This window comes from Borostomias antarcticus, assembly GCF_949987555.1.
Source record: "Borostomias antarcticus genome assembly, chromosome: 7".
NCBI classification, from domain to species: domain Eukaryota; kingdom Metazoa; phylum Chordata; class Actinopteri; order Stomiiformes; family Stomiidae; genus Borostomias; species Borostomias antarcticus.
Genome location: NC_140240.1, coordinates 6,494,661 through 6,504,873, shown reverse-complemented (window position 1 = coordinate 6,504,873; position 10,213 = coordinate 6,494,661). Strand labels below are relative to the sequence as shown.

The window sequence follows — 10,213 nt, the reverse complement described above, 5'->3', positions numbered from 1 at the left end:
CCAGCTCCATTATCAGTTAAGTTCAGTGATTTCATTGCTCACAACATATGGACGAATAACAAGAACAATGTAACTTTTGATGTAATCCTGTTTTTGATGTTGAATGCTTGTCAAATATGACCCAAAATAGCTTCTTTTTTTAAATTCCCTAATTGCTTTCCCATTTTCTTCAGATTAAGATTCCTGTACACAAGGGAGACCTTTCACTCACAACCAATTTGGTTAGAGACTCATTTGTCCTTGACAACTGAAGATGATGTTACTATGGAAACAACTTGTGCTGCTATCAATCATTGGTTGCCTTGCAGGTAAGATATTGTACACATTCATATTTTAGATGTACAAGTAAACATTCTGTTCTAGAAGGGTATCATTCGCATCATTTATCATTATCATAATTAAGCAATAACACACTCAAGGTCGTGCTTTATTGTGGTTATTGGAACGGCTGTGCTGCGACTGTAGGCATCAGAGGTTGCGGACATGCGGGTGCCGTAGCCAGCATTGCCATGCCAATAACCACAATAAAGCATGACTTTGAGTGTGTTATTGCTTTTACACAACAGAACTGCACTGTCATTAAATATTTTTTTTTAAAGAGATGGACTTGTATTGCTCAACTTCACTAAACTGCATTGATTTCAGCCATCCGCAATCCAAAATAGTTCTCCATTGTTTACCGTTGCTATAGGCAACTAAACGGCAGCTGACAGCATTTAGGGAGCGATACCTTTACCAGTGATTTGCCCGTTGGTATATTGTGGTTATCGGCACGGCTCCAAATGCATTTTGGCAAATCAAATGCGCGATCGGAACTAGCTGTTGCATAATGCAAGGTATAATACGGTACTATGTGATTTTCCATTAAGTAATAATACACTGTTAATCATCTAGTTTCTGAAGCCCATGATCCTGGTGAACTGACACAGCAAACCCCATACAGTTGTGTTGAACTCCAATATAATTAATTTGGCCATCAATATTTCTTTTCATATATTTATTTATTAATTTCATGATTTGGAGTTCAATTGAATTTCTAATTCTGATTACACACAAGACTGTTCATTCTGCATTGGGTAAGAAATCCAGTGTTGATAGCCAGCTCTATTACATTTCATACTTACAAGGTTAAATTGATTAAGTTTAATGTTAACATTGTTTTTCCCTGGTGCCCTTCACCCATCCCCTGAGCAGCCTACTGCATTTGCACGCAATGGAACATGTGGGATTCCTTTCCTATGCCTGTGTGACATGTCAGAGATCATTTTCACAATCATCAGAATGGAACAGGCCCTGCATTTTAGCACAAACCACTTTCTACAGTACCCCGTTCTCCCCTTCTGTCCACCAGGGACTGAGCTGGAGATCCAGACTCTCCCCAGTGGAAGACCTTCAGAGCAGAGAAGAGATAGAATCTCTATCGCATGTGCAAATGACATTGCAAATCCTAATAAATGTTATTCAGCTTGTTTAGGCACAGTTCATGGGTTATTCTTACCCTATTTTCTCAGGGAATGGCGATTCGGGCTAAACCAGAATAGCTACTGTAGTAAGCTACACCACATTTACCATTACTGTGATAAGCTGGTGGACTGGCAACAGTTGTGTGTGAGACTACTCCATAGATAGCAAATTTATTCAACCTCTTTCTCACTGATATTTTGTGTCTAAATGTCAAACATATTCATGAAATTCAAAGGTGTGGAGAACAAGCACTGTTTTCAGTTATAATAGAGTATAATATTACAGTAAGTAGGGCTAATCAACAGTGCATGGGACTGAAATCACGATCTTGCTGGTGTGAGTGAAGTCTAATTTACAAGTGGTTTTCGCACAATATGTAAAAGAAATTCGGACAAAAAGGCAACACCCTTATATTGAAGGTTATCACATTCACAGATGTTTCAACAGGGACATAAAGCATATAAAATGACCCTGTAATGCACACGTGTTTATTTGTCTTGTCTTCAGATTGTGCAGAAGATGTCATATTTCGAGGGCCAAGATGGAGAACAGAGCCTAGTGACCTAATTTTACCAATAAACTCACCAGACCAGGAAGCTACCATTAGATGTGAAGCAGAGGGGAGCCCCTCCCCACACTACAGGTAACCTACCTTTATATACATAGATGATATATAAATACTGTGCCATCCTCTAAACCATTAGCTACACACACAGTACAGTAGCAACTGCATTCCAAGACTGAAAAAGCTGAAAATTAATTCATAATTTAGATAATGATTAACAGGGAAAGCCAATGAGCCACTAAAAAATGAATACTTCAGAGTCTGGCGAGTCTAGTTATCTTTAGGTTGTTCTATGATTGAAGCTAATGTTTTGCATGTTGTACTGCTTAAGAAATCATTAGAAATGTAAGATAGGTGGCTAATTTGTAGACTAGATCTCCATGCTATCTCTGTGGTTATTCCCTTGCCATGAGTCTGTCTGAAAACAGCATCTCGCACTGCTTATGTGATAGATAGTGTTTCGTAGCTTGGTCAGCACCATGTAAATGCAAAGCAAGCAGTCGAGAGAAGCAATAACCTTGTGAGTGACATTCCCTTAAACGCTTACATTTCCTCTAATGCGTCTGTACTGAAAACGGGTTTAGAGCAGCAGCCATGGGTATCCTTATACTTGTTGTGCAAGTTGAGCTATCCAAGGATGAGATGAACCATAACTCCAGCATACTTGAGTAGGAAGTGGAGTGGATGGGTCCCGACCAGCTAACTAAATAATGTGCTTTGACACTCATTACTTTGCCTCAAGAGACATTGATTGTGTGTCATGGACATGCTGACGAAATGTTGTCAGCTTGTGTGGAAAGTTAAATAACCCTGGCTAAGGTGGGAGCACCAAGAAAGCACGATCCGGTTTTAGAATTGAATAGACTCCTGCATTAGTAACAGAATAGTCATGCCTATGGCTGGGTGTTGGCCAGGAACTTACGATACGATATGTATCATGGTACATGGATCACAATATGATGGTATAACGATACATTGTGATTTCGATACATATTGCAATACATTGCGATCCTCTACATAATTTACTGAAAATTTAAGGAGGGAATGTAAGGACATTTTAAATCCATTTAAACATGAATCATGTATCTATGACTGAATTCTATCCTTAATTGTATGTACAGTGTATGTACAGGTACAGTATATGTATATATTCCATGTCTTATTCTGTATGTTTTCCTTGTGCAAAAAAAAAAGTATGTACTGTACCATGGAAAATCGATACGTTATCGCAGAAAAAAATGTTGCAAATATTGCTGTATCGATCAGAGACCAAGGTGGCTGCATGGGTTGCCTTCTTCATGTTCTCGTCTGCAGACTTAGGCACATGAATGGGGACTTGAATAGCCTATATATAGGCTAGTATATAAACCCAAAGTATACACAGCATTGCTAAATGAAATGTAAGTGTTTTCAGGAAACAAACTCCCATGGCAGGGGACTGAGATTTACACCAATGCTTTTTCATTTTCTGTTTAGTCCTTAGATGTAGGCCTATTCTCAGTGGGGTGGACCATGTTGTGGCTTTATGGCCCCAAATATGGTTGACACTGACTCAACCTGACTTGTGTCCCACAGGCAAGGATAGGGCTTTTGTCCTAGTGATAAATGCAATACACTCTATTTCCCTAACTAGATATTTAGGACCTCGAAACTCCCTGAATGAGCTGCCCTGCCTGTACCTCGGATGTTGAACTGTTGACACTTGTTGAGCTACTATTCTTGAGAAAGGCTGTATTGTACTGCATTCAGAGGACAGCCTAGTCAATAAGGAATAGTCGTTTTGTATTTTCAAATCCCAAGGTAACTATCTCACATACGAAGTAAGCGTTGTTATTTTTTATACGTACCAGTTCAAGCTTTTTCTCTTGATGGAAGTCATTGTCAGTGACACACAACAGGAAACTAACTGTGTATACTAAACTAAACATATAATTGAGGACATAGTGGCCATTGGACAACAAGAAAAAAAGAGAATACAGATGTTCCCTATCAGTTAATGTGACCTGAGGGAGAAAGTGTCACATTTTCTTTGTTTATGGGGTTATACTGAGCTGCACTACAGTAAATAGCGCTCTGAGGATGCACAAGGTTCTCATTTACTATAGGAAGAAAGCACAGCATGGAGCCAGAGAAGAGAAAACAGAAATAGAACAGGCACACATACTATGATACACTATACACCTTTCTGAAACTATATATCTCTCATTCTTGAAATACAAAGGTGTTTCTTCTTTTCATGGCTTGAGTTTCCATTTAGGTCTCAAAGATTAGCTGTATGGTGTATGTGTGTGTGTGTGCGCGTGCGCATGCGTACGTGTGTATGTGCGTGCGCATGTGTGGGTGTGTGCGTGTGCACGTGGGTGAGTGAGTGTGTGTGTGTGTGTATGTGCGTGCGCGCTGCGTGTGTACAGCACAGTACTGAATGTATGTGGCCTCAGGGGACAACAGATGAGGTTAGTGTCTGGAGACATTGCTGCAGCACTATTCCCTGCCTCGGTTTAATGAAGAGGCCTCATGCAAAATTGATGTGAACCTCAAGGTCGGCCAGGGTTCATCCAGACCATGCCAGGATCAGCCCATGGCCTGGAGCAGGTAACAACAGGGGAGCCATTCTGCTGGTGTCTTTTTTGTACCTTAGTCCACCTCTGTTTGGTGTGTAGAATTCAGTATATTCATTCTATCACGCATCACTAATACTATGGCTTTATCAGAATGTATGTGTCAGAAAATGGGAAAAGCATTATTTTGGAGGGTTTTCATCTCTGAATGAGTTTAGAGTTGGGGCGAAAGCGAGGACACAACCATGTGGTGCTGGAGTCATGCTCATCTAGATTATCCTTAGTTCTTATCTGCCAGTTGGTTTAAAGGCACATGCTGCCAAAGCATGCTATTTGCAACAATCATACATTATCACAGATGACTGATTAAAGCCAGGTGTTTTTATTTTCGTCTTGTTGAGAACTTCACAGTTTCAGTTGATTAAAAAAAAGTTCACTGGCAGTTTGTATGACAAATAAGTGCCCATGGATAGTTTTGACTGTGTGGGTATTAACTGGCATAATACTGAAGCAATAACTCATGACAGGGTGTGGTATATGGCCAATATACCACGGGTTGTGCTGCGGTCAGCCGTCGCCCAGCACAACCTGTGGTATATTGGCCATATACCACACCCTCGCATGAGTTACTCTTTCAGCATTATCTTGCTTCAGTAACCCTCGAGTGAGTTATTGCTTAATTAATTGCTTAGTTAATGGTTACATCATTGGGAAACATTTATGGGATAAATACCGACTATTTCAGTGTCTTAATATCGATTTTATTGAACTCCGCCAAGAAAGGTAGTTCATAAAACTATCACGTTGCTATGGAGTTTAAAAGCGACGGACAATGAGCCCTAGCAACCAAACTAATGCTCCTGACCAACCTAGCTAGACCAGCTAGCCATGAACGTGTGTAGTGTAGCCTACCTTTGCTGTGCAACTGCAAGTTGCAAAAGTGGTGACGATAAACCTGAGTGGTAGGCTCCAGGAATGGATAGAACTCAAAATTGACATTGAATGTTTTCATTTTTCTTGAGGAGAAACCGTAATGTAACCAACAGACCGTTACGCAATGGAACTAACGTTTTTACAGGCAGTAATCATTGACGCAGTAATATTTCACATAGAACTAGGGCTGAAACAAACGACTATTTTAATTGTTGATTAGTCACCGATTATTGAAACGATAAGTCAACGAATCTTTTCCTTTAAAAAAAAAAAAAAAAACAGGTTAATTGCATGAATATAAATGGTATATTTAGCCATCAGCTTTTAAATCTAGAAAGACAAGAAAGAACAAACTTCATTCAAAAATGTATCTTTTAATTATTATCCTTCTGCTGATTATACTATAAATATAAAATATATATTGTCTGTGCAGTGTGTATAAACTATAATAAATCTTTGTCCATTCTTTTGAACAAGGACCGACATGAAGTTTTGTAAACCAAGGCACATTAAATAACATTAAATAAAAGTAAACATAAACATGAGGCCACATGTGAAGGCAGTCGCCTGCTGGGGGGTGCATGTCTGCTTCCTCTGCACAAAAGTATCCAGCGTGCTTCTGCTGCTTTTCACGCTGCATAAATGGGATACAAATAATTTTGTCAGGCAGACAGGCACAGTAAACATGTTGGATGTGTCAGCCCTATTTCAGAAGAAAAGCAATTTTTTGTACATGATTCTAGAAGCAGTTTTCTCCCTAGTAGGACCGCTATCCTGGCTTGCTAGTGATAGCTGGGATAACGTTACCAAAAGCAATGCAACAAACTAACGCGGGCCAACTCCTACTAGTTAGCTAACCTTAAACTTGAAAGTTGAACCTACAGAGACATCAGAATGTTCACACATTTGTGTTGATTCATAAACTGTAACGTTAAATATCTAAGCTGTGCGATGTATACTTTTGAAAAAGCAAGTACGGGCTAGTGTTAACTATGTGTTGCTACGATAAGCTAACATGCATCTTACCTTGGCGAGTCGCTGGTATCCGCTCCGACATGCTTTCTCTTCAAATGCTCATGCATGACCGTCGTACTGCAATGGTAGGGTAGCTCTGCCTTGCCTAGCTTGCATGTAATCTTTTTCCCTGCAGTGTGTAAAGAAAACCACTCCCAAACTTTTGATGTTTGCTGCATGTTGGAGCCGAACTCGTAGACGGACTTGGCTCCGCCATTTTATCCCACTGAGTGACCCTTGAACTATGAACGCTACTGTGCATGTGTGACTCGGGGGAGAAAAACAAAACAAACAAAAAAACTTCACTTCACTATCAAGGCAACAATAACGACAATTACATTTGTTTTTCATTGTCGATTTTTGTCGACAATGTCGACTAATCGTTGCACCCTTACATAGAACAATAGACGCTTTGCCTGTGGTATATCGTGGCATACACAGCATATACAACGGCTCTTAACCAATCAGATTGAGATGTCGGAACTACCCGTTGTATACTGTTGCCGTATCTCCCAGTCATTTGGAAGTAATTTTACCATTGCTTACAGCATAATAATCACACCAGCCACGCTGTGCCAGCCTTGATCATTCACTCTTTCATTCTCCGTCCCCTGGTTTGCACCAGCGGGGGTCTTCTTTATAGTCAACTCCATCTGGTCTCTACTTAGTGATTGCAGGTATGAGGTGTTTCTGACGGGGCTTGCTGTTTGAGGTGTTGCTCCTGGATGGGGTGTCTCGGTGACTGTGTCGGCGGTAAAGACACCCTCACACCCAGCTCAGCCAAGCCATCTGCCCCAGGGGGGTGTCTGATCCACCTGTCAGCCTGTCTAACTGTCCTCTCCCTTTAACTTCAGCCACACCGGGGCGGACGCAAATATATAGCTCAATCCTGCCTCTTTTCTCACCACCCTCTCCACCATTCCTCTGTCAACATGGAGGCCTGGTCAAGTCTCTGAAGCTGCTAATAAGTCATATCCCCGGAGCGATTCGGAAGATGCAGGGAGGTGTTTTTCTTTTAAAGTGAAGTAGACTGAGATTGAACCTCCAGTTGTAGTGTTTGACATACTGTAGGTTTCATCATCAACTCGAAAGGACGCTTGGAGAGCACATACTGTACCTCCACCCATAAACGCCGACGTCAGCATGCACAGTGACATTAGGTAACCGATACTTAAGAGGCGAGGTTGCAGTTCATGAGCAGCTGGGTTTGACACAGCTGGGCAGTAATAAACTCAATGAGAAGGCTTATCTCCAAAAGCTACATCCGGTGACTCAGACTATTTCAATCCCCCCCATTGACAATGAATGTTCCAAAAATGAATGGAGGTGTTTGAGTGGCTCTGTGGCACGCCCCTCGGGGTCGGAGACGGCGGGGGGCGGTTTGGTGCACTCCAGGCTCTCCCCCTGCACCCCCCAGTCCAAACTCCATGTCGCCAATGCCCCTTCTTGGGGATCTGGCTTTGCACAAACTTTTGTTTTAATTTGTGGATCACTGTGATTCGGATCCACTCCAAAATTGAATGGGTTCTATGCTGCCTGTGCTACATTCCTCTACCAAGTTTCTGAGGTAAAAATGTTTGTTTCATGGAATGGTGACAAAATCAATCAGATATAGCAAAAGTTGCCCAGTGATGAATAATGCAGGCAACAACATTAAAGACAGGTCTTTTGTAGTCGGTTAGGCAGGAGTCTGGGGAGTGTCATGACTGGTTTTAGAACTGTGAAATGCCATTTTCTAGGCTCGTTAGTTTGCTGAAAAGGAAAAATAATATTGTTTTTATTTTATTTTTATCATAGGGATTGTCATTTCACGGTCTCTGAGTGGCATTGCTCAAGCAGACTCAAAGTCTCAGTCTTCATCTCTGGCATTCTAAAGAGGAGAATACTGGTGTTGTTTAATTGAAGGAAGGTCTTCCTCTATTGTCAGTTCTTTTGTTGAAAAGTATTAAATTAGTATAAAACTGTTTTATATCAACATTATTCTACCTCCTTATCAGTGTACACCCTGAGAGTGTAAGTAATTTCAGCTCTAGTTCTTATAACATTGATTTCTGTCTGGTATTGTCATTTCTTATCCATGGCTGGCTGTGTAGTAGACTATTTAATATCTCTTTGATTTCTTTATATTTCCCCTTGATGATGATGTTACTCTTGTCTTGTTCAACATTTACTATTTATCTTGATGTTTTCAGACTAACGTAGGTGGACCAATCAAATCAATCCCAGTGATAAAACGTTTGCTGGTGTCTCCCGAGGCCTGGCAGCTTGATTGTGTTTGCGTCTTTCCAGATGGTCGCTAAACGGAACACTCATTGATCTGGGGAGTGACTACCGGCGTCACATGTCTGGCGGCGACCTGATCATTAGCAGTCTGGACAGGGACCAAGACACGGGGATATACCAGTGCACTGCCTTCAACACCATCGGGACCATCCTCAGCCGCAGAGCCAGCCTGCAGTTTGCATGTAAGCAATCAGAGTAACCCTACCTACCGTACGACGTGTACTGCCTAACCCATCATGCTGCTCCATAAGTACGCACCGCGTGTGCCCACGGCGACTCTGGCCTCTATGTCGTTAGCTGTCCAATATCTTGTTTGGAATGTCTGAAATAGATTTTCGGAGAGGGGAATGGCAATTGAATGAAATGTCAGATGCAACAACCACAGTGGGTAAGGCAGCTTCTGACTGCCTCTGAACTCCATTGATTCTCATTAGTGTTTGTGGTTCCAGCTTTGACAGCGTCTGTGCACAGCTAGGTATTGACTTATAGTCTGCCAAGCTGCGCTAGCGCCATCCTCTGAGATCTACACATACAAGCACACCAACACAAATAAAGCTTAAGAGGCGGTAAAACTTTGTATTACAGACCCAGACATTTTATGGTGGCGCGTGCAGCACTGCAGACAGATAAGACAACGACAGGCCTGTCTATTTAAGAGAGAGAGAGAGAGAGAGAGAGCTAGAGAGAGAGAGAGAGAGAGAGGGGGGGGGGGGGGGCTTTGGCAAGGGCACTCAGACAATGATGAATACAACGACAGTCTGCCTATCTGCTTTAGAGAGAGACAGAGAAAGAGTGAGAGAAGCTTTGGCAAGGGACTCTACCTCAGAGAGCTGACAGTAGAGACACCTCTCTCTCTCTCTCTCTCTCTCTCTCTCTCTCTCTCTCTCACTCCCCCCCCCCCCCCCCCCCTCCCCTGATCAGACCGTCTCTAGCTATTGATTATGTCCCAGGGATAGAAAGCCTTTCACTTCCTCTTAGGAGATGGACTGCCATTATCCTTATAGGCTGATAATGAATCTCAGCCTACAGTGACCGGCTGCAGAGCAGAGCTGCCTTATATTTAGTGTACAGCGAAATACAGAGAGGTCTCAGAGACAGGGATGACTGCATACTCTATATGTTTTACAGTATACTGTAATGAGACCCTGACGTAAGACAAGAATGTCAAGCATCTCTTCTCTCCTGGCTCCAGAATTTCAGTCTCAGTTTGGTTACGTCACTATATTTTTGGGCTGTGTTTATCGACACTAACGACTGCATATAAACAAATAAAAACACATTGTGGCCGTATTGGGACAAGGAGTAGGCTACCTTGTTAGCTTAATTTTATTTTTCAAATAATATCATATAGTATTTGTAGTTTCCTGTGGTATTCATGTATGGTAGCATACACGTG

General features: G+C 41.8%; 1 protein-coding gene across 1 annotated transcript in view; it reads left to right on the top strand.

The window, feature by feature from the left end:
- Positions 1–250: 250 nt before the first annotated feature.
- cntn3b (contactin 3b) overlaps positions 251–10,213 on the top strand; it is a gene marked incomplete at its 3' end in the record, with an annotated part of 32,616 nt that continues 22,653 nt past the window's right edge. Inside the window, exons 1-3 of the mRNA XM_084440492.1 lie at positions 251–308; positions 1,972–2,107; positions 8,824–8,999. Of these exons, the coding sequence (XP_084296618.1) occupies positions 254–308; positions 1,972–2,107; positions 8,824–8,999 (367 nt within the window). The 5' untranslated portion in view covers positions 251–253. The remainder of the gene's footprint in view (positions 309–1,971; positions 2,108–8,823; positions 9,000–10,213) is intronic.